The sequence below is a fragment of the Leucoraja erinacea genome, chromosome 15, assembly GCF_028641065.1.
Source record: "Leucoraja erinacea ecotype New England chromosome 15, Leri_hhj_1, whole genome shotgun sequence".
Classification (NCBI taxonomy): Eukaryota; Metazoa; Chordata; class Chondrichthyes; order Rajiformes; family Rajidae; genus Leucoraja; species Leucoraja erinaceus.
Genome location: NC_073391.1, coordinates 2,322,853 through 2,347,403, shown reverse-complemented (window position 1 = coordinate 2,347,403; position 24,551 = coordinate 2,322,853). Strand labels below are relative to the sequence as shown.

General features: G+C 42.2%; 1 protein-coding gene across 1 annotated transcript in view; it reads right to left on the bottom strand.

Moving 5' to 3' along the window:
- Positions 1-24,551, bottom strand: part of noc3l (NOC3-like DNA replication regulator) — a 61,847-nt gene extending 37,296 nt beyond the window's left edge. Inside the window, exons 1-6 of the mRNA XM_055646597.1 lie at positions 24,293-24,551; positions 21,539-21,659; positions 17,501-17,658; positions 14,573-14,629; positions 11,656-11,786; positions 8,026-8,187 (exon numbers count right to left, since the gene is read on the bottom strand). Coding sequence (XP_055502572.1) covers positions 8,026-8,187; positions 11,656-11,786; positions 14,573-14,629; positions 17,501-17,658; positions 21,539-21,659; positions 24,293-24,536 — 873 coding nt within the window. The 5' untranslated portion in view covers positions 24,537-24,551. The remainder of the gene's footprint in view (positions 1-8,025; positions 8,188-11,655; positions 11,787-14,572; positions 14,630-17,500; positions 17,659-21,538; positions 21,660-24,292) is intronic.

Below are 24,551 nucleotides of genomic sequence, written 5' to 3'. Positions count from 1 at the left end.
GATGAAGGTCAGGTAATAGGGACAGATGTTACATCTCCTGCAGTTGCAGGGCTATGTACCTGGGGTGGGAAGGGATAAGCAAACCAAGGAATTGTGGAGGGAGCGGTCTCTGTGGGCTTTAGGAAGATGTGACTGGTGGTCGGATCACGTTGGAAATGTCAGAGGATGATGTGTTGGATGCAGAGGCTAGTTGGGTGAAAGGCGAGGACCAGAGAACCTATTTCCTTGTTCCGTCTGGAGGAAGAGGGAGTTAGAACAGAACTATGGGACACGGGTGAGGCATCCATCAATGGCAACCGGGGGGGGGGGAGACACGTTAAAAACTGGTAAGAGGGGTTTTTGATAGGCAGCCAGTTAAGAGAAAATACAGAAGATTTGAGGCAAACCAGGTTTTAACAGTTGCACATTGTAAAGCTGCAGGATGCTGAAGGTGAGGAAGGAGGTTGATTGGCCTTTGTCCATCAGCCTGAGATGAAAAGACAGGCATGAGACAAAAGGATTGAAGAGTTGCAAATTGTGAAGCTCAGGGCTCGAGCATGAAGAAGAGTTACGAAGGCCTCCTACAATCACGTGGCGACAGGGGCTTAACGACACAAAAAGCCACCCATCCACGTTCTCAAGATGCTGCCTGACACGCTGAGTTACTCTAGCACTGCTTTTTTTCCCCTCTCCTGAAGGCCACGCCCCTTCCGGAGGGACTATAAAACCCGGAAGTGTTGAGTGCCTCAGTCTCTGCAAGATGGGGGAGCGAGAGGGTCACATCTCTCAGTCTGTGCTGTGAATAACACTGAACACATGTCTACTAAACTGTGAGTGGTTTTACTGACCTGTCAGTTCCCTTAATGTGGTTTGAAAATATAGTTTGGAAATTCTAAAGCTGTGTTGCCTTTGGTTTGGAAATGCTAAAGCTGTGTTGCCTTTGGTTTGGAAATACTGAAGCTGTGTTGCCTAATTCAAGTTGCCTTGCCTTCTATATAATTAAAAGTCTAATCTTGACCACTTCCTGCTTGTGCTTTATATTGATTTTAGAAAAAACGCTACCACGTATGGCTGTGATTTTTGGCCACCTTACTCAGAGTCCCCCTCGCTCATCAGGTGCCGAGGATTTTTCCCATCGATGAAAAATAAAAGAGTGATTAGTGTTTAAAAAATGTTAAGATTATCTCTCCTGTCAATCACGCCATGAAGGCCATGCCCCTTCTGGTGGGAGGGGGGGAGGGACTATAAAACCCAGAAATGTGGGCGTGGCTCAGTCTCTGCAAGATGGAGGAGGGAGAGGTCACGACTCGCTGTCTTTAGTGGCCTTGCACCCTGCTTGAAATGGTATGAAACTGCACTTGAATCTGGTGGCCTTACACCCTGCTTGAAGTGGTAAGAAACTGCATTTGAATTTCAAGGAAAAGTCGTGAGTCAACTGCCAGCCCACCAGCCATGAGTGAGTGAGCTGCCAGCACAGCAGGCTCGAGTGACTGAGCTGCCAGCCCAAGAATCCATTTGGCCCACAATGTCCATACTAGCCCTCTGGAAACCAGTCCCTTCAGCCCACTTCAGCCCACAACACCCATGCTAGCGCTCCAGAATGCCCTCCCTCCCCACTAGCCACCAATATTGGAATTGGTGAAGAGGTGGAATATTGCGTTGGTGGATCAGCCCTCCCGTGTGAACATGAGACCCAAAGGGTCCCACTTAGTCTAGTTTTTCTTATAGCAACTTCTGGAATGCCCAGAAGCAGCTCTATTATATTTAGCAAGCAAGCTAAAGGTTTGAATACCTAATGTGACCAGCTGCACTGACTAGAGTTAGATTCATAACAAATTTATTCAAAACATGCCAGATAATTAATCTTATATTGTAGTGCTTCCCCAGCAATTGGCAGTCTTTGAGAAAGCTATAGTTAAGATTTAGCTATATTTCTGAATAGATTCCAGTGATCGATTTGCGAATGAAGCAACTGGACATATACAGTGCCTTCCATAATGTTTGGGACAAAGACCCATCATTTATTTATTTACTTCTGTACTCCACAATTTGAGATTTGTAATAGAAAAAAATCATATGTGGTTAAACTGCACATTGTCTGATTTTAATAAAGGCCATTTTTATACATTTTGGTTTCACCATGTAGAAATTACAGCAGTGTTTATACATAGTCCCCCCATTTCAGGGCACCATAATGTTTGGGACACATGACTTCACAGGCTTTGTAATTGCTCAGGTGTGTTTAATTCCCTCCTTAATTCGGGTATAAGAGAGCTCTCAGCACCTAGTCTCTCCTCCAGTCTTTCCATCACCTTTGGAAACTTTTTTTCTGTTTATCAACATGAGGACAAAAGTTGTGCCAATGAAAGTCAAAGAAGCCATTATGATACTGAGAAACAAGAATAAAACTGTTAGAGACATCAGCCAAACCTTAGGCTTACCAGAATAAACTGTTTGGAATATCATTTAAGAAGAAAGGGAGCACTGGTGAGCTTACTAATCGCAAATGGACTGGCAGGCCAAGGAAGACCTCCACAGCTGATAACAGAAGAATTCTCTCTACAATAAAGAAAAATAGTAAGATTAAACGAGAACTTACCAGTTTGATCTTTATTTTACGAGGAGTTACAGTGAGCGATTACGTGAAGAAGCCCCGCCAGTCAGCATGCGTATCATTCTTCAAAGCAGCGGTGTGAAATCACAGATAACAGCAGTCGAAATAACATAGTAAGACTCAGAAGACTAGAACTACCAGAATATTCTGAGCGCAGGTATATGGGACTAGGGGAGAATACGTGTTCGGCACGGACTAGAAGGGTCGAGATGGCCTGTTTCCGTGCTGTAATTGTTATATGGTTAGATGATCTTTGCGAATATGAGGGCCGGGAGCGGAGGACACGTAATCCCTCACCGTAACTCCTCATAAAATAAAGATCAAACTTCAAACTGGTAAGATCTCGTTTAATCTTACTATTTTACTTCGGAGTCACTTGAGTGATTCCGTGATGATTTCAAAGCTCTGTGATTTCATGCCGTGAGAATCGAGTCACCACAACCACGGCTGCTTCAATGATAGATGAGGGAAACATTCATAATGAATAAATAATAGTAACTCCTCTCATTCGGGAGTAACTAACCAATGAACCTAAGTAAAGTTGGCAAAACCCCTGGTCTGGCCTTGGGTTATTATGAATTTTTTATAACCCTTGCTGCGGAAATTGTAGCAGCCCTGGTAGAGTGAGTCTCGGAAATAGATCAGTATCTACTCCCGTATGGGCCAAACCCTGTATCGATCACCTGGGGATGGTCCAACCCAATACCCTTTTAAAGTTTTTTATATTATCAACATTGCTAGTTCCGAGCCTCTAAGCTCTTTGCGAACTTGACGTATTGTTATATATATGTGACCATAACCGAAGGTTCATGAGGTATGTCATGAATTAGTTTGAGATTTTATGTCTATTCTGCTTATATAAATATTAAAACATAATATTATTTGCAGATGTAATCATCCTATGTAGTCACAATATGTAGTGACTAACCTGTTGGCCGACCTGCGCCTTGAAGATAACTTCCTATGATAGCCGAGCCAACTAAGGATGTACCTGGAGCCCCCTGTTGAAATAGTATTAATACCACATTAAATATCCCATTAGCCCTGTGCTTATCTTGGGAACGTGTGAAAAATGTCCTTTCTCCCTTGATATTAGGGGTGAACCCTGGCAGGGTGGGTCCCTATTGCTGCCGTAAATAAGATGGGAAGCACGTTGGGCACAGTTAATGGTCCTATACCTTAATTTTGTCAAGACCCATTTGAAACGAACTGCAAGCTGTTAGTTATCTGTGCCGTATGAGCTGTGACTTAAATATTTTAACAACACTTCCCATTTCCTGAAGAGGAGATGTAATGCTTTCCTTTCTTGGTGCTATCCCTGCATTTGCAGCGAGCACAGACATGAATTGGAATGACAGTCCAAGTCGCAGGACTGGTCCACTGAGAATCTATAAGTGAATAATTGATTTACCATGCAGAGGCTGGTTTCCCGAACCACAGGCTAACCCAGCAAATTTTATGTTAAGAATAACCGTAAAGGTTGTATTTTTATTCCTGGTAAAGCAGGAAACCTAGCTGCATAAGAAAGTCAGACAGAACGTTGGTACTGAATAATGTACATCTTTCAGATCTAAACTTGCCATATAATATCCTTTGGAAACCAATTGTTTAGTAGTACCAAATGTTTCCTGGACATAGGAATGCAGTCGGGTTAGATCCAGAATTGCTCGCCATCCCCCATCCTTCTGTTGCTTGGGAAATATATTTAGACACAAACTGCAGAGGCTCATGATCCGTCTTTTTTATTACACCTTTTGTGAATAATGGTTTCAATTTTATCATTTACCTGTAAAGTTTCTGGTTTTGAAAACACCAATTTCTGACTTGGTGTATGTTTAGTGGGTGGATGTTATTCAAGGATAACTCAATTTGAACCCCTGAATGCTGTCCAGTGTGAAAGGATCTGATGTTATGCAGCACTATTCATTATAAACATTTGCAATCTACCCCCATTGGTGATTGGTCTATAGGAGATATGTCTTGGACAAGTCCAGCTGCTCGTGCCTCCATGGTTGCTGGGTTATTTTGCCTCCGAATCTTCATTGATGATACAACTGCTGATGTAGTAGCTTAATGAATTCTGAAGTGGATAGACACATCCTATCTGCTCAAGTTCAAACAAATGCCTCAAAACTCATTGGCTGGCGGTTCATTCTATAGAGAGACAATGATCCCAAACATATGATCCCAAACAATGATCCCAAAAAGCAACTAAGAAATTTTTCAAAGCTAAAAAAAGGTCAATTCTTGAGTGGCCAAGTCAATCACCCGATCTGAACCCAATTGAGAAAGCCTTTTAAATGCTGAAGAGAAAACTGAAGGGGACCAGCCTCCAAAACAAGCGTAAGCTAAAGATGGCTGCAATACAGGCCTGGCAGAGCATCACCAGAGAAGACACCCAGCAACTGGTGATGTCCATGAATCGCAGACTTCAAGCATGCAAAGGATACTAAACATGACTACTTTCATTTACATGACATTGCTGTGTCCCAAACATTACGGTGCCCTGAAATGGGAGGACTATGTATAAACACTGCTGTAATTTCTACATGCTGAAACCAAAATGTATAAAAATGGCCTTTATTAAAATCTGACAATATACACTTTAACCACATGTGATTTTTTTTCTATTACGAATCTCAAATTGTGGAGTACAGAGGCAAATAAATAAATGATGGGTCTTTGTCCGAAACATTATGGAGGGCACTGTGCCTCACTAGTGGATGCTGCCAAGAAGTATCCATCCCTCAGTGAGTATCAATGATCACAACAATCCTTATCCTGACCACATCCAATATAAAAATAATCCTTTCTTAATGTTCCAAAACATTTATCAGTCCACAAATATGAGCCCCTCTGACCCCAGACATAAATTGTGCAGCTCTCGCTCCTCATTTTAAACAGGAAATGGCCAATGTGGATCAAAGGCAGCTTACCAGACAATTGACATAACGGAGATATTATCTGACAGGGACCTTCCCAGCTGAGACTTGTGCGGTGGAATAATTCATGGAGAGAACTTTTTAAAACATTTGAGGAAAGCAGGATGGCAATGTTGCTTTTAGATAATTAGGCACAGATTGGCTGCATTTCACTGGATAACTCTGAGTGGTTCATAGACAATTGTTAGAATTCTGGCCTACTGGTATGCCAGACTATGCAAATAAAATGGGGTAATAGGGTCTCAGCCCCATTTGGGGTTAGCAATGGTGTTAGACAGGAGGGGAAGGGGTTGTCCCCAGTCCTTTTTAATCTATATATTGATGATCTATCTAAACAATTGAAAGACTGTAATACTGTGTGCGTGATTGGTAATATTTTAGTGAACCATATTATGTATGCAGATAATCTTGTGGTCTTTAGTCCATCTAGCGCTGGTCTCCAGCAGCTCCTTACTATATGTTCTGTGTATGGTGTGGAACATGACATTAAATATAATGTTAGTAAGAGTGCTGTTACGATCTGTAGAACCAAAGAGGATAAATGTCTAAAATTTCCTGATTTTAAATTGTGTGACAATAATCTTAGTGTCTGTAATAAGGTAAAATATCTAAGGCTTATTATTACAGAACAAATGACAGATGATGAGGATATTTATAGGCAACGACGCATGCTGTATGTACAGGCGAATATTCCCTTGCGTAAATTTGGCGCGTGTGCAGATGTGGTGAAGATGTCGCTATTTCGAGCATACTGCACACCCCTCTACACTGCAACTGTGGTCGAACTATGGAAAGACAAGTTTGCAGAGACTAAAGGTGGCATATAACAATGCCATGAGAACACTGCTAAGGAAACCTAGATGGTGTAGTGCCAGTAATATGTTTGTGGCTGCAGGAGTCAGTACTTTAGAAGCTATCCTAAGAAATCACATGTATAAATTCATTTGCAGGATAAATGTCTCTGAAAATGTGCTTATTGTGGCCTTGTCAAATATAAGGGTTAGCACTACACGCTACAAATCCCAGCTGTGGAGACACTGGTATCGTTGTCTCGCTGTAGGACATTGATCATTCTTTTAATCTGGATTTTTAACTTATGTATTGTGTTTTTAAAAAATATATAATTTATGATGCTTTTATAAGTGATATACTAAGATTTTATATGTACTTTATATTTTATAATATGCAATACATTTTTTTTTTGTAATGTTGCCCCTTGTCTGGACGTCGAGTCTGTAATAAAGTTTATTATTATTATAATAATTCAACTGCAAGTCTACAAATACCACATAACCCTGGTGAAAAGCAGAAATCCCAGACTTACTAACAGATACAGAGAGCTGAACAGAGACCATGTCACGTAGAGTCCAGTGACAGAAGCCAAACTGGCTCAGATCCCTCATTTGCTTGAAAATAGATTTCTAAATGTCACACGCATATGAAAAGTAATAATAATCACCCACAGCTTTCTCTGCTATGAAGGTAGGGGCATAACTTAACCAACATTCCCCCCAGATGCAACAGGGTCAGACATCCCCTGGTCCTCACCTTTCACCCCTCCAGCCTCTGCATCCTCACACATTGCTGTCACCTCCAACATGATCCCACCACTAATCATATCTTCCCATTCCCACCCCTTTCAGCCTTCTGCAGAGACCACTCCCTCCGTAACTCGTCCCCTCCCACCCAAATCACCCCCTTCCCCAGGCACTTTTCCCTGCAACTGCAGGAGTTGTACCACCTGCCCTTATACCTCCTCTCTCAGTTCCATCCAGGGATCTCGACACCCCTTCCAGGTGAGACAGAGGTTCACATGCACCTACTCTAACCTCATCTACTGCATCCGGTGTTCCCAATATGGGCTAATGTACATCAACGAGACCAAGCGTAGACTCGTGATCGTTTCGCTGAACACTTGCGCTTGGTCTACCAAGGCTAACCATTTTAGCTCTGCTTCTCATTCCTACATTGACTTGTGTTCTGGCCTCCTCCATTGCCAGAGAGAGGCCACATACAAATTGGAGGGACAGCAACTCATATTATGCTTGGGTAGCTTACAACTCAGCGGTATGAACGTTGAATTCTCGATTGGAAAGACATGCTGCGCAAGTTATTTTTACAGAGTGGTGTGTGCCTGAACACATTGCCAGAGGTTGATTCTACAATGGTATTTAAAGGCTTATAGATAGGCACATGGATGTGCTGGGACTGAAGGGAAACGGCAAAGGAAATGAGTTTTAGCTGGCATTAGGCTCGACAAAGACGTTGTGGGATGAAGAGCTCGACGGCCCAATTTTCTAAATCAATGAAGACTATGAAAAACATTTCTGCAAATCTACTCAACACCCATTTTGGTTAGTAATTAATCTGAAAATTATAGAATTGAAAAGGGACTGAAAAATACATAACACTTAATGGTAACATGACTATTATAATGTATAATTATATACACTCACCATGTTAAAACTTTAAACAAACTTGATCAATTACCTTGGTTGTCATCTCAACTTCAGTTAAAGGCCGTATCCTGTACGACGGTGTGATGTCTTTAAAGATCTCCAACAAAGAAACCATCACCAATTTTCTCACTGTTACTGCAACATGCGGGTCCTTTTCCATTAACATCGACCGTAGCTCCTTCAACTTTTTAATCTAAGAGTTAAATGTGTTAATATTTGGTTTAAGATTCGTACCTTTTCAAAGTTATATATTTATTAGCATTTATATTCTTGCACTCCGATACTATTTTGGATCATGCTTATTAAAATATATTCAAAATGTACTTCATCTACACAAAATTACAAATCCTCTAAAGAATGTTTAAAATTTATTCCAGGAGTTGCATCAAAGCTAGAATCAAAAGTATATTATTAGACTATTCAGTATTCTAATATTTAACTGTAAAAATGCCTACATGGCCTGCAGAAAATTAATGTTTTTAACTAGCTGCTCACTGACAGCACATTTAGGTGATGGCACAGTGACACAGCAGTAGAGTTGCTGCCCAACAGTGCCTGACACCTGGGTTTGTTCTTGACTACGGGTGCTGTCTGTATGGCGTTTGCACGTTCTATTTGTGACCGCAAGGGGTTTTCTCCAGGTCCCCTCCCACACTCCAAAGACGTGCAGGTTTGTCGGTCAACTGGCTTCTGTAAATTGTCCCTTGTGTGTAGGATAGAGCTAGAATACAGGTGACCATGGTCAGCATGGACTCGGTGGGCCAAAGGGCCAGTTTCCACTCTGTATCTCTAAAGCAAAATAAGCTAAACATTTAACACATTACTGGAAATAGTGAACCATTCAACCTTCAGTTCTTTGTCCTAAAGGGAAGCAACGATCAAAATTTGATGAGGAAAACAATCATCATCATTTTCCTGTAGAAACTACTATCAAACTTCAAGAACTGTACAAACATTTGTCAGCTACTTGTGTTGTTGTATTAATCACACCCCTGTGCTAGATTCCTTGTAAACCTTTCAGAGTCCAGTGTAGGGTAAAGTAGTTTTGGCAATTACCCTTCACTTGTGGGAGGGAATCTACACAATCATACTCTCATTTTGTCAGACCATTCTTCTGGTTCCAATTCATTTCTCAAAACATGGTATTATTGATAGAGCCAGTATTTCTTGACCATGCTTAATAATGTTTGAAGTGGTGGTGGAGGAGAGCTAAATTCTTGAATCACTGTGGTCCTTCTGGTGTGGGAATTCCAGGATATAAACACCAAGATAATGAAGGAACAACAATGTAAGTCAGGATGATGTGCGCCTTGGAGGCCAAGTCAATGGATATTTTTGCGGTAGAGATAGATTTTTGATTAGTATAGGTGTCAGGGGTTATGGGGAGAAGGCAGGAGAATAGGGTTGAGGGGGAGAGATAGACCAGTCAAGATTGAATGCCAGAGTAGATCTGACAGGCCGAATGGCCTAATTCTGCTCCTATCATTGTGATGTTATGAAAATGTGCAGGCTGTGGAATTGCCATGCAGCCTTTGTCCTCCATGGTTGTAGTGATCATGGGGTTAGGAGGTGTATTGAACCAGCCAAGGAGAGTACATGCTGTGTCGATGTCACACATGGCAGCTTATGATGAGGGAAAGAGTGTTTAGCATGGTGGATAGGATGTCAAACCAGCACACTGCTGTGTCCTGGATGAGAAACCTGCATGCTGTTGCAGTTGTATTCAGCCGGCAAATGGACAGCATTATCTCACACTTCTGACATGGACAACAGGCAGGCTGAGGGATATCATGAGAGTTACTTGCCTCAACTCAGACCACCTCTGTAGTTACAATTGTTATATGGCTCGTCCAGTAATATTCAGATGATGATGGAACAAAAACTACAAACTAATCAGCAGATGTTTCGGCCTATAACACTGCCCTAAGGAACTACCAGTGTGAACGGGTGATCAATGATTGCCAATGAAGGCCTGTGTCCATGCTGTATCTCTAAACTAAACATCCAAAGCAACTCTGATGATGAAATATCCTGAAACGCTTGACAATACATTGAACACAACTGTGACACTTGGCGATTTTTTCCGGCAATTGCCGGCGACTCTCATAGTCGTAGCAGGTCGGTGAAAAACCGTAGACAACCTACATCATCCTGGCGACAACCTACGACACTACCTACGCCAGGAGAAGTCAAGCTACACTCATTGGTGTTAAACCCACTGTTGCCGAAAAATGGTCAACGTGTTGAAAATTTAGCGGCGACCAGAAAGACGCTACGACTTTTTGCGCAACTGAGGAGACGACTCACGGCGACCACTGGCAAACATGTGACATCAAGCTAGTCGCCTGTTGTTGCCTAAAAAATCGCCTAAGTGGGACAGGCCCATTAGACAGAGCAAACCATGACAGGACAAATGCTTAATCTGACATATTTCAATATTGAAGATAGACACAAAATGCTGGTGTAACTCAGCAGGACAGGCAGCATCTCTGGAGAGAAGGAATGGGTGATGTTTCGTGGTCGAGAAAGAAGGGTCTCGACCAGAAACGTCACCCATTCCTTCTCTCCAGAGATGCTGCCTGTCCTGCTGAGTTACTCCAGCATTTTGTGTCCACCTTTGATTTAAACCAGCATCTGCAGTTCTTTCCTACATATTTTAATATTGATGTAGATTATGACGCAGAGGTTCAAAATAGCCATTAAACGTTTTACGGAAGTGTTCCGGACGTGACGGCGCTGCCCTGCAGCTGCGGCTCGCCTGCAGTCCGTTTGTCTTTTCTTTTTTTTGTTTTCTTTGTCCTGTTGTTTCAGTTTATTTTAGTTGTGTATGTGTAGGGTAGTGGGAGAAACTTGTTTTTAGTCTCTTCCTTCGGGGGGGATGCGACCTTTTCTTGTCGTATCCACCGTGTCCGTCTGCGCTGAGGCCTAATGGCGGAGCAGGCGGCCTCGAACTGGGACCGACCTCGAGGCTCCGGAGGCAGAGCCAGGACTTACCAACGCGAGGCTGGCAGACTTCGGGGCTGCGGTGGCATTGCGGCGGCGGCGACCCGACTTCGGAGCCTCGGCCGCGGGCCCAGTGGACGACAACGTCGGGAGCTCGCAGGTCCCAGGTTGGTGACCGGTTCTCCGGAGCTCCCGCAACAACAGCTTCGTCCACTGGACTGGAGGGTGGCAGCTTCGTCCACCCCGGGCCGCGGAGTTTAAACCGGCCCGTTCGCGGAGCTCGGATTCGGCCGCGGGACTTACTATCCGGTGGGGTCACAACATCGGAAGCCTGGATCGCCTCAACGCAGAGGGAGAACAAGGAGGGAAGAGACAAGGACTTTAAGACTTTTGCTTTCCATCACAGTGAGGAGGGCCTGGTAGACTCACTGTGGTGGATGTTAAACTGTGTTTATTGTGTGTTTTGTTATTTTATTCTATGTTATGACTGGAAGGCACGAAATGTCGTTCAGACTGTAAAGTCTGAATGACAATAAAGGATACTTTTTTTTAACTTTACAATGTCAGCAATAAAACTGAGAGGATTCAAAAATGTAATTTTAACCACAAGATGTAGAGTCTATCCAGAATGTTCCAAAACTCAGCACATTCAACGTCTCAGGAGTTTACAGTTCATCTGTTGCAGTTAAAACATTTCATAAGCTACTGAAGTACTTACATTCTTATCTGGTGCACTCAAGATGGATGATCCTAAAGTGGCAATGTGCATTTTTTTATCTTCCAGTGTCTTCCTTCTCAGCAGCAATCTTTCCTCCATGGTCAACAGTGGAAGAGGCTCCATTGCTGCAACTAATTGCAACGGAAATCAGAGGTGAACAAAGAGTCCAGACTTAAAGAAGATTGTTGGAAGTATATTTATACATTGGGTGGAGTTAGAAATTAATACAAATATGCTAGTATTCAGAAATGTCATGCCACACGAAAAGAAACCCGACAGTGATCATCAAAGACTCATGGGTCAAAATAAATAACTGAAACCAGGAAAGAATCCCACCAACTTTGCAACTGTCAAAATGGTGTAAATTGGCAGCCCATGAGAGAAGTCCAGGTCATATAAGAATGATTTAGATGGAGAAGGTGGAAATGAATATAAACACCGATGATAGACTGAATGGCTGGGGGGGGGGTGGAAGGCTGAACATTATGATATAGCCATGACAGTGCAGTCAAATTTAGCTCTAACTCCGTCTACACAAGAATGCCGATGACACTACTGTGGTAGGCCTGATCAAGAACAATAACGAGACTTAGCATTGTGGTGTCAGAACAATAACCTTTTCCTCAATATCCGCAAGATGAAGGAGCCAGCTATTGATTTCAGAGAACAGGGTAGAGTGCATGCCCAATCAGCATCAATGGTACCAAAGTGGAAATGGTGGAAAGCTTCAAGTTCCTTGTGGAAATATTAACCATGGTCTGTGGGCAGTGTGCTATAGACCTGCACGGGAAGGTAGAAGCTCCCACCCCCACGAGTCTCGAGCAGATGTCGATCATCAGCCTGGGAAGGCAGTCCATCTAGGAGAGGGAAAACTCTGATTTAAAGCCTCCACTGCCTCGTGGCCATATCCAGTCATGGAAAAGGCTTCTGGAGTAAACCTCAAAAAAATCCAGTCGGAGCCCCAAAGGCAGTTCGGCGTTGTCTACAACCTCGCTCTGGCAGCTCCTGCGACGGCGCTGGTGCCAAACTGTAACGGCCCTGCTGTTCCTTTGGATCAATCAGCGACATGGAGAGGGGGGGGACGTGCTGCATGGGCAACAGCCTGTCCTCCATATGACATCGATCGCCCAGGCTTGCATCCGACCACACATCACCTGCAAACTAGGATGTATCACCCATGGCCTGTCATGAACCATCCACATTCAAGCAACAGCCATGAAGGTACACCAAAGCTTCTACTCTCTCAGGAGATTGAGGAACTTCGGCATGTTTCCAATGACTCTTACATACTTCTACAGATGAACCGTTGAGATCAGATTGTTGGGTTCCATTATAGCCAACATAATCAAAGACCTTTCCCATCCTTGTCGTTCCTTTTTTCCTTACTCCCGTCGGGCAGACAACACAACAGCAATGAAAGCACGTACCAACAAACTGACAAACGGCTTTCCACCTCCTCTGTTATCACACTTCTGAACAGTCCTTCCATAAGCTATGGTGTAGTCAGTTTCTCCCCGGACATTGGACTTTATCTCTGGAACTGTTACACTGTAATGGTAAGACCTATATTCTGCTCTCTGTGTCTTCCTTTCCATTCTGCTTCTTTTACTAGAGTTTGGCTTGATTGTATTCATGTTCAGTATTTTCTGATTTGATTGGATAGCATGCAAATCAAAGCTTTTCACTGTACCTTGGTACTCATGACAATAAGAAGCCAAAAACCTATAGGTTGTCAGTCTTTGGTAAAGTTGAAGATGGTAGCTGGTTTGCTTCTAGATATTTGTCGGTGGCTTTTAAATATTGCTAGCATCAAGTTGTGGATATTCTGACTTGCCCAATCCTTAAAGGAATGGAAGCAATGGCAGGGGTAAGTGTTGATGAGTTGGCTTAACCCTAAACCTACAACTCTATATTAAGATGGAAACAAGTAGTAAGCAACTTCACCTGAGCTAATATTAGCAATTTTATTAATGAAGGTCAGCACAGTGGCGGGGTGGGAGAATGCAACCTTCACGTGGTCCGCCCTGTTTCTGAATGCAACCAACCCGGCTTGCACAATCAAATAAGTTCAAATAGAACAAGTTGTTCTACAACTTTAGGCTGTGCATGCCATAAGCAAGAAGAAGCACAGTGGCGCAATGTTGTGGTTGCTGCTTTACAGCGCCAGAGTCCCGTGTTCGATCCTGACTACAGGTGCTGTCTATATGGAGTTTGTACATTCACCCTGGGACCTTGTGGGTTTTCTCCGGATACTCCGGTTTCCTCCCACATTTCAAACACATGTAGGTTTGTGGGTTACTAGGCTTCTGCAAGTTCTCCCTGGTGTGTTGGATATAACTAGTGTATGGGTGATCGTTGGTCAGCATGGACTCAATGGTACAAAAGACCTGTTTCCAAGCGGTATCTCTAAACTAAAACTAAGTGAGCCATGGTCAAGAGGAGAATTTTCCATATGTACATGTTCCCTGGATAAGTGAAACAAAGACTCCATACACTTGAAATGCTTAATTCATATTGAATATCAAGGATCCCATAATACAAATCCTAAATGTGTAAAAACAGTTCCTCATTCCATTTGCCAAACGGATCCAACCAAGAAATAGCTTAACTTCCAGCTTTGTATATTCAAACTTACCAAACAATTCACTCCATTGTCAAAGGTATTTAATTTTGAACATGCCTATTGTTTTGAGAGACAAGCTTATTTCTTTCCAACAAAATGCTGCCAAATATGGACACATTTCGGATTTGTGGAGTTTTTTTTAACCCAAGATAATTATTTTAATACAAGATAATTAAGTGTTGGCATGACACTTGGAATTGGCATTGGAAATGTGTAGTTGAAATGTGCCACTATAATCCAGACACAAAAGTTTTCTTTTTATGTATACACCTGACATGCAAATCACTTTCTCACCTTTCTCATGCTGTTGAACTACCTCAGGCATTTCTTCTTTCTCTTCTTCCATCGCAACTAATAACAAAACATGCCAGTTAGTATCAGCAGTGAAGACATAAAATATAAAAAATGGCAAATTTCAGGGAACATGTGCTACATTGAAACACGGGATTCATAATTATAATCATCAAAACAAAAAAAATGAATCTGTAGCATGAAATAAACAAAATTGCATAAGAATCGCAATTTTGAACCCATTCCCTCAAACCTCCCAACTATAATTTCTTCCTTTATGCCCACATCCAACTCTTTAATTTGCCCATCCTTACAGCTTTCCCTAAACTACAACCTCCTTTGTTAATGTTTCCACTAGGAAGAGGCACAGCAACCAGGGTTCAATCTTGATCGTCAGCTACTGCTTGTGTGAAATATGTGTGTTCTACTTGTGATTCTACTGGGTTTATGTAAGAAAGAACTGCAGGTGCTGGTTTAAATCAAAGGTAGACATAAAATGCTGGAGTAACTCAGCAGGTGAGGCAGCATCTCTGGAGAGAAGGAATGGGTGACGTTTTGGGTCGAGACCCTTCTTCAGACTGATGTCAGGGGAGGGGAGGGGGTGGGACAAAGATAGAATGTAGGCGGAGACGAAAGAAAGAACTGCAGATGCTGGTTTAAATCGAAGGTCCTATAGGTTTCCAGTGAGTGCTCTGGCTTCTTCTCACATCCCAAAGATATGTTGCTTGGAAGGTTAATTGGCCATTTTTAATTACCCTGTGGTGTGCAGTAGTTGATGGAGAAAGTGGGAAAATAAAGTGGGATTGGTGAAGGTTTACTGTAAAAGGATGCCTAATGGTCACCATTGGACTTGTTGGGCAAAGAACACGTTTGGTGCTGTTTGATTTTATCTGTAAATTTGCTCACTCTTCCAATCAAAATCCCTAATCATGTTTCCGTCCATTCCAAAACATGGCTCGCCCCAAGGTGCATATTGCATCCTCTATGATAAATGATGTAAATTAACCCTCCATGACATATACACACACACAACAGATTCCCGAGAAGACATGTTTGTTCCATAATAGACTGAATAAGATCAGCCTACATATTGGAATTTGATGGTTTACACGTTTTTGAGAAGGACTAACAGGCAGGTTGCTAAGAGACTTCTCATCCAAAATCATTACTTCTGAAGTCCTCCACAAAATCATTCTTGTTATCCCTCTGTGACAGATAAATTTAGCTTCAATCTGTATTTAGATTAAACCCAACACAAAACTACTAGACAGATAAAATGCTGGAGTAACTCAGCGGGACAGGCGGCATCACTGGAGAGAAGGAATGGATGACGCTTCGGATCGAGGCCCTTCTTCAAGTCAAGTCAAGTCATCAGATTCAGACTCAAATCGAAACCCCCATTCCTTCTCTCCAGAGATGCTGCATGTCCCGTTAAATTATTCCAACATTTTGCATCTATCTTTGGTGCACACCAGCATCTGCAGTTCCATCCTACACAAAACTACTGGATGTTGTGCTGCAAACAGGGTGCCTGATCTTCAGTCCCCAATATCCTTCAGAGAAAACATTAAGATAATCAACGTTTTAAACCTCCAGCACAAATTACATCCTCTCATTCTAAGCTCAACTTCTCTTCTATACCTGGAATCTGATGAGATGAGATCACATCGCACTGATATTTTATGACCCTCAAGTTTGGCACCTGATCACATATTTATTCCATCACAGATTTACTACTCCTGGCAGTTGAATCTCAGATCAATACTTTAATCAATACCTTCAGCTGATTTACTCCAATGTTCGCCGAGCTATAACCCAAAGGCCCAAATTTAAGGTGAACTGTTCAAATTGTACCAAACCATACCACTTCTCCCTCGATCAGTGCACAATCTGATCTCTCCCGAGTGCTCTGGTTTCTTCTCACGTCCCAAAGATATGTCGCTTGGAAGGTTAATTGGACACTTTAAATCGCACTTTAGTGGGAACTGCTTAAATTGTACCAAACTGTACCACTTTTCCCATGGTCAGTGTATGAACCTGACATCTCTATTTCTGTAGCTCGGGTCTCATACCCATTCCTGGGACTATTTCTTCCAAACCACTCCAACTATCAATTTTCCTTTCCTCCTTCCGAGTCCTCCTTAAAAACACCTCTTTTTGATCAACATTTTCATCAACCCACTCTTTGCTTAGAATCCATGTTCATTTTAGTTCATTTGGATCTTTTTGATCATTGACTTTAGTTTATTTACACAAGATGTTATTTATAGATGTGCAATATAATGTAAACACCAAAAATTTAAATCTTGGTAGCAATATATCAACTAGTAACCATAATTCTATAGGCCCTTTAAAAATTGTCTACAAATTCCTGCATTTTAAAAAAAGTATTTCATGCTGTAACTCCAGAATTACTTTTAAGATAACATTATTGTGGGCGGCACAGTGGTTCAGCGGTAGAGTTGCTGCCTTACAACACCAGACACCCAGATTCGATCCCGACAACGACTGCTGTCTGTACGGAGTTTGAACATTTCTCCCGTGACCGCATGGGTTTCCTCGGAGATTTTTCAGTTTCCTCCCACACTCCAAAGACATGCAGGTTTGTAGGATATTTGGCTTGGAATAAATGTAAATTGTCCCTAGTGTGTTGGATAGTGTTAATGTGTGGGGGTCGCAAGTCAATGCGGACTCAGTGGGCCGAAGGGCCTGTTTCCTCGCTGTATCTCTAAACTAAATTATTAACATGATTTATTTAAAGTCAATCTTAATTCCTCTTTAAATTATCAGCATGAAACTCTGCACTTCTATAGTAGTTACATGAATGAATAAACAGTATTTATTAAAATTACTATTAACAAAGGTTTATACAATGTTAACAATAAACAATAAATTAACGATAAACAACAGACGAAAAACATATATTCTTACCGGGCTTTTCTACTGATCGAGGTATGATTCCTCGTTTATCCTTGAAAGGCAATAAGTGGATAAGTTCTTTATCAGGTTCGGTATCCAGATGCCTTGGCAATTTCTCATACTGCGCTACCTTATTTTCATTTTTTCGCTTTTTGACATGGATTGGCTCACTGCAATACAACAATGTATATTAAACGTAAATAGCTAGTGCAAGATAAGAACTTTTCTGGACTCGCAATAAAAGGGTGCTTTTCCCCAAAGACACTTAAGAATAACTCAAAGCATGGAATCTAGGGTGAGCTAGCCAAGTGGATGGAGAATCTTCCCACCTCTCACTTTGAAGCTGTGCTTTCTACTAGTTGACATTATATATATGTGTGTGTGTGTGTGCGTGCGTGTGTGTATATATATATATATATATATAAATATATGCCTGTCTTAATCTCATACATTTATATCAGGAAATAGTTAGTAAAAAGGTTAGGAATAAGTAGAGATTAAAAAGAGAATTGTTATATTGTTATGGAGGTAGAGGTCACGACCGAGGTACCAAATGAATCATCCCTATCTACCTGATGTTAGATAATACAACACTAAAGAGCATATACTTAAGAGGTTAATAATTTTAAAATAGTAGCCCTAAAGGAAGCCTAGATTTGACATGAGCTGAGGTATCGTGTAAAAAAGGTTCATATTGCAGAGGCTCTGGTCACCATCCTCCAATCCTAGATTGGAATCCTAGATTCCATCCCAATGGATAGGTGGTGTTGGAGAACTGCAAATGATATAGACCGATTCAACGAAAAAGGGAGATACAAGTGGAAGTCAGAGAGCAGAGAGGCACAGCAGTCAGCTCTGTTGCCATTAGCTCCGTAGACCCAGCTTTCATCCTGGGCAGTTCACAGATTATTTCCGTGACCTTGTGGTCGGCGGGACCTTGCCCGTAGGCTCGTCGGTCGACGGGACCTGGAACCCGCCCGTAGGCTCGTCGGTCGACGGGACCTGGAAGCCGCCCAGAGGCTCGGCAGACAGTGTAACGGAGATGGAGCAGACGTCAGGCGCGAAGTGTAAGGAGGGTGAACCATGCGCCTTCAGGTAGGCTGCAGGAGGTGCCCTCAAGACACAAAGATGGCTGGGCGAGGAGAGGGGTGAGACATTGGTTCGCGGGAACTGCTCCAGTACATCGAGCATGCAGGCCAACTGGACTTTGAATAATGGTGCCAAAAATGGCAGCGCCTGCATATGCAATATATGTAAAATGAATTTCACTGTGCAGTTGCATGTGTGAAAAATAAAGCACAATTGTCTGTTCTCTCTGAATCCTCCAGATCCCTCAATATCCTAAAGGTATAATTGTAGATTGACTAGCTCCTGTAAAACACTTCACGGCATTGGGCAATGACAAAAAGAATGAACGGTTCTACAGAATTAAAGGAGCATTAGCAGCATGGAAATGCTGGAAAGGGCAAAGGGAATCGGGGGATATGGGGGAAAAGCCAGAACGGGGTACTGATTGTGGATGATCAGCCATCAGCTGGCTCGAAGGGTTGAATGGCCTACTCCTGCACCTATTTTCTATGTTTCTATGAAATAATCCAGGCTACCAGAAAGCAAGCAGATTGTGTTGATGACTGTTTGACAGATTGAGTAAACAGTGGTGTTCCCCAAATTTCAGCATTGAAAATAGTGTAATGCTGAATGCAATTTAATGGACAAGACTTGCCAAAGTATGAAGAAAATACCCCAAAACCATTCTGAGGAATGAAGAGGATAAGATGAACGTTCAGATGGACATAGACAAGGCTTCTAAAATTGAAAATAGAAAAAGCGATGAAGTGCTATTAATAATGAGAAAATATGAACGGCAACTTTAAGTGTGCAAACATGTACAACCTTTAAAGGTTACATGTTAAACAGAGTTTCCTCTTTTGGGATTAGTGACAAATACAAGGTGGATGAAATCAAGAGTGGGATGAACTGGACAACCCTTTGAAAGAAAACTGAGGCCACATGAAATAAATAGTCCAATCTCACATACAAATGTTGAGACTGCAGAATAAGCAGAGAGATTCACCACGGTGAAGGAGGCCACATCAGGAACACCAAACGACGGAGACATGTTTAACGGAGGTGCACGTGAACCTCTACCTGGAAGGACTGCTGGGGTGCTGGGAATGATGCGAGGGAGGAGGTATAGGGACAGGTGTTGCATCTGCGGCTGCAGGGGTAGGTACCTGTGGCAGTGGTTTGGATGGGGAGGGATGAGTGAAGCAAGGAGTTGTGGATGGAGCGCCTTTGCAGAAGACAAAAAGGGGCGGTGGTGGGAAACTGGGGGTGGGAAGCTGCGGCTGGTGGTGAGCTCACATTGAAGGCAGTGTTGGATAATGTATTGGATGCAGGAACCAGTGGGGTGAAAGGTAAGGAGAAGGGGAACTTTGCTCCCTCTGGGGGGGGGGGGGGGGGGGGGGGGGGGGGGGGGGGTGAGGATACACTGTGGATGTGCGGGTGGGCAATCTTCTGACAGCGGGGGGAAACGTCGTTTATTAAAGAAAGAAGACATCAAGGATGTCCTGGAATAGAAAGCCTCATCTTGGGAGCAGGTGCAGAGGGAATGGAGATATTAAGGGTAGGGGATAGCGTCTTTGTAAGAGGCTGGACACCTATCTGAATTACACCTTGACCCACTTGCCCATCTGATCAAAATCCCTCTGTAATTCTTGATAATGATTTGTCTAAAACAAAAGAAAGGCTGCTTGGCTTTATTCAGAGAGAAACCATGGAGGCACAACTGGCAGCGCTGCTGCCTCAAACTTTAGAGACACGGGTTTGATCCTGATCTCGGGTGCTGTCTGTGTGGAGTTTGCATGTTCTCCGTGACCACGTGGGCTTTCTCCAGATGCTCCAGTTCCCTCTCACATCTAAAGACATGCAGGCTAATTGGTCTTTGTAAAATAACCCCTAGTGTTTAGGGAGTGGAAGTAAAACGTGGGACATCAGAGAGCTGATGCGGACAGTAACTGACGGTTGGAGTGGACTCGGTGGGCCGAAGGGCCTGTTTCCACACTGTATCTCTAAACCACAATGATTAACAAGTTGTTATGATTTATCATACACCGAGTAGAAGGTTGATGGATGCCGATTCAATATTAATGTTAAAAGGAGAATTTGAGATATTTAAAGGAGTACTATGGGAAAGGGGAGGGTACAGTAAAACTCCAGTGAAGCTAATAGAATAACTGTACCAAAGACCCAACAGAGAGTAGGATTGCTGATAAAATGACTGCCTGCAATTCTACATTATTCGATGACTTTAACTTGATTAGAAAACTAGAAATGCTTGCCATTTTCAATCATACTCTGCGAGCAAGTGAAAAAGCAATTGACCTCAGGCCATTTTTAGTCAGAAGAATAATCTGTAGAAGGCTATCAACACGAAATGCCACCTGTTCATTTTCTCCCAAGGTGATGTCTAACCCAGAGTTACGACGGCATTTTGTATCCACTTTTAGTTAGTATGGCTTTAAAAAAAACCATTACATCAGTCTTTATTGAAATATTTCAAAACCCTCTACTTCCAAACATTTAAGACTCACATTTTAAACTAAGAAATAAGTCTGCAAGAAATAAAACAGTAGCTCCTTTAAATTGTGAAAATTAACTAATTACTAGCAAAAAGCACTGTACAATGCTTTCAAACATAGACAAACATGCTGGAGAAACTCAGCGGGTGAGATAGCATTATGGAGCGAAGGAATAGGTGACGTTTCGGGTCGAGACCCTTCTTCGGACTGATCGGTCTGAAGGAGGGTCTCGACCCGAAACGGCACCTATTCCTTCGCTCCATAGATGCTGCCTCACCCTCTGAGTTTCTCCAGCATGTTTGTCTACCTTCGATTTTTCCAACATCTGCAGTTCTTTCTTATACAATGCTTTCATAGAGTTTAATGAAAAATAAATTATGTATCTGGAGCTCACAAAATTATCTTGAAATATAGTAAAACAGCAGGTTGATTTGAGAAACGGAGCAAAATAGTAAAAAAATAATAGTACCTTGAATTAAGATTTCTGGTGAGAAACAATGCACTTCCACCCACACTTTGCATATATTCCAGGTCATCATCATCCAGCATATCTAGAGGAAGATGCTCCTCTTCCATTTCGTACTCGTCATCTATTCATGCATATGGATAATATAACCCGTTAATAATCTACGCTGCAAGATCTTTTGTGTTGTATTTCTGAGGTGTTTTTATTATGTGCTAAAAGTAAGTGAGCTGGCAATGCCAATTATGAAGAAACCTGGCCAGCACCTTGCAAATTATTGCAGAAAAGTAGTTAACCTCAGAAATCCAACAGCTGCCTTCATATTTCGCGGTGCTCCACACATTCCTCCATTGCAGAATCAGTTACATGAAACTCACGCAGCGAGGAAAGCACCTGCATTTACTCCACCTTATACTTATTAGACATGCTGGCAGTGGGGGGGCGGTAAATGAGGGGGTGATAAACTAGTGGAGTCACATGCGAACAAGTTATTAACAACACAAAGCAGAATTCCAGTAATCAACTATCCAACCATTCTCATCTCTGGCATTTATCTGCCGGTAAAAGGCCCCTCCTACCCGTTCCTCTTATTTGCCAGGCTTTGTCCTGCCCCTCCTCTCTTCCAGCTTTCCTTCCACCACCCCCCACCCCCCCACTAACATCACCTATCCATGTTCTCCAGAATGCTGCCTCATGCACTGAATTACTCCAAAACGTTGTGTCTTTTTTCCAAAGCCAGCATCAGCAGTTCCTGTTTGTCAGTACTGAAGTTTACTCACTCCCAGTTATCTTGAGTACACCTCCTCCCACCCTGCCTCGTGTAAGAATACCATGCCTGCCTCTAAACATCCCCATCTCCATTCCAACTGCTCCCAATAGATGAGGCCTTCAACTCTTGGGCATCTGAGATGTCCTCTCTCTTCAGTAAAAATGGCTTCCCCCATTCTGTTGCGGGTGGAACCCTCATCTGTGTCTCCTATGTGCCCAGTAGTTTAGCTCTCACTGCCCATCTGCTTTGACAGAACTAGGATAGAATTCCCCGGTCCTCACCTTTCACCTTGCCAGCCTCCATATCCAACATATTATCAGAGGACATAGGATTAAGGTGACGGGGGAAAGATTTAATAGGACCCTGAGGGTAACTTTTTCACACAAAGGGTGGTGAATACATGGAGCAAGCTGCCACAGGAGGTAGTTGAGGCAAGTACTTTGGCAATGTTTAAGAAACATTTGGACGGGTACATGGATAGGGCAGGTGTAGAGGGATTTAGTCCAAACACGGGCAGGTGGGACTAGTGAAGAAGAGGCATGTTGGTCAGTTTGGGCAAGTTGGGATGAAGGGCTCGTTTCCACACTGTATCATACCTAATGGGGCTGTCCCACTGTACGAGCTAATTCAAGAGTACTCCCGAGTTTCCCCTGATTCAAACTAGGAGAATTACGGTAATAGCCGCTCGTAGGTACTCGGGGCTCTCGTGGACATTTTTTTAACATGTTGAACAATCTTCACAAGTCTTCACGAGCTTACCACGTTTCCCGAGTACCTGCCGTTAGCGTTACGAGCCGCTAAGAGACGCCCCGAGCTCCCACGTACCCGCTACGTACATTCTACGTGCTTACCACAAGTTTGATTTTTTTTTAAACTCGGGAGAGCTCTTGAATTACCTCGTACAGAGGGACAGGCCCTTTACTCTTCAAACTGATCAAGAAAGAGTCACTTCATGACTTTTCTTGCTCACTTGCTCCATAGCTCCTTTGTTGGGTACCGCACTGCAGCATTAACTAAGCTTACAAATGTCGATAGTGTGCACACTGTTAAATAGCAAGTGTTGTCATATGCTGCCAACTGCAAAGTCCGGGACAATTAAATTATGGCCGTTTGGGTTATTCAAATTCGTTCTTAAGGAATTTGCAAATCCGTTTCCAAAAAGAAATGCAGAATAAAATTAGCTCTCAATAAATTTGGTGTCAGAAATAAAATGCATAAATCATAGGTTTTTTTTCAGTTCGCATTTCTTGACGCATGCCCAGATGATGTGGACTGCAACACGGAAAATCACAATACGGCTTATTTTCTAAGAATACAATGACAGGAATCGCCTGTAATTTCTCTAAAACCTACCGAAACACAATCGCCTGATCTCTTTTCATTAACTTCACTATTATATTATTTCAATTTTCATTGTCCAATATAGCTGCTATACTCTGTTCAATATCTTAAAATAAAATTCAAAGTGATGCCCATTGTTTTCTTTCCATAAATTCAACTATATAGAACTTAACATAGTAACGGTCCTTCTCATTTATTTAATGAAATATGAAAACTATTATAACTATACCAAAATATAGTGTTGTTATAACTAACATGAGCAACTAGACAATAACAAACTAGAGCACAAATAACATTATTAAATTAACATTCTTAAGTAACTACTTATTAGTTTGGCAGTATCAAAAGGAAAGGTTACTCTACGTGAAGATTTTTTAAAATATATACAAGCTTGATTCATAGATAAAATATTTTAAATCATTCTAAAAATACTGTAATCTGATAAAGATTACAATCTTTGAACAATTACTATTTTACCACATCCCAGTCTTTACTACTAGCTACCTAACTCTTAAGAAGTCAAAGATGAACACAAAAAACTAGAGTAACTCAACGGGGCAGTCAGCATCTCTGGCGAAAAGAAATAGGTGACGTTCGCGTCGAGAACCTTCTTCAGACTTCAGAAGTTAAAGTGGGATTAAGTAACTTGCCTGGTCTTTTTCTTTTTGGCTGGTCCAATGGTTGTGGTACTTTAGCTGAAACATCCCGTGCAGCTTGTCGAAGTTGTTTCTGTTCTTTCCTGTATTTCTTTGCCACATTTTGCTGCTTATACTGTTTATTCTTCAATTTATTTGCAAGCTTGACATTACTTGTTTTTAACAGCCTGCGAAAATTTGGAGCTCTCTTTGTATTTTTTCTCTGCAAAATGATGACAAATATTAGGATTAAAAACATGAGTCATACAAACTG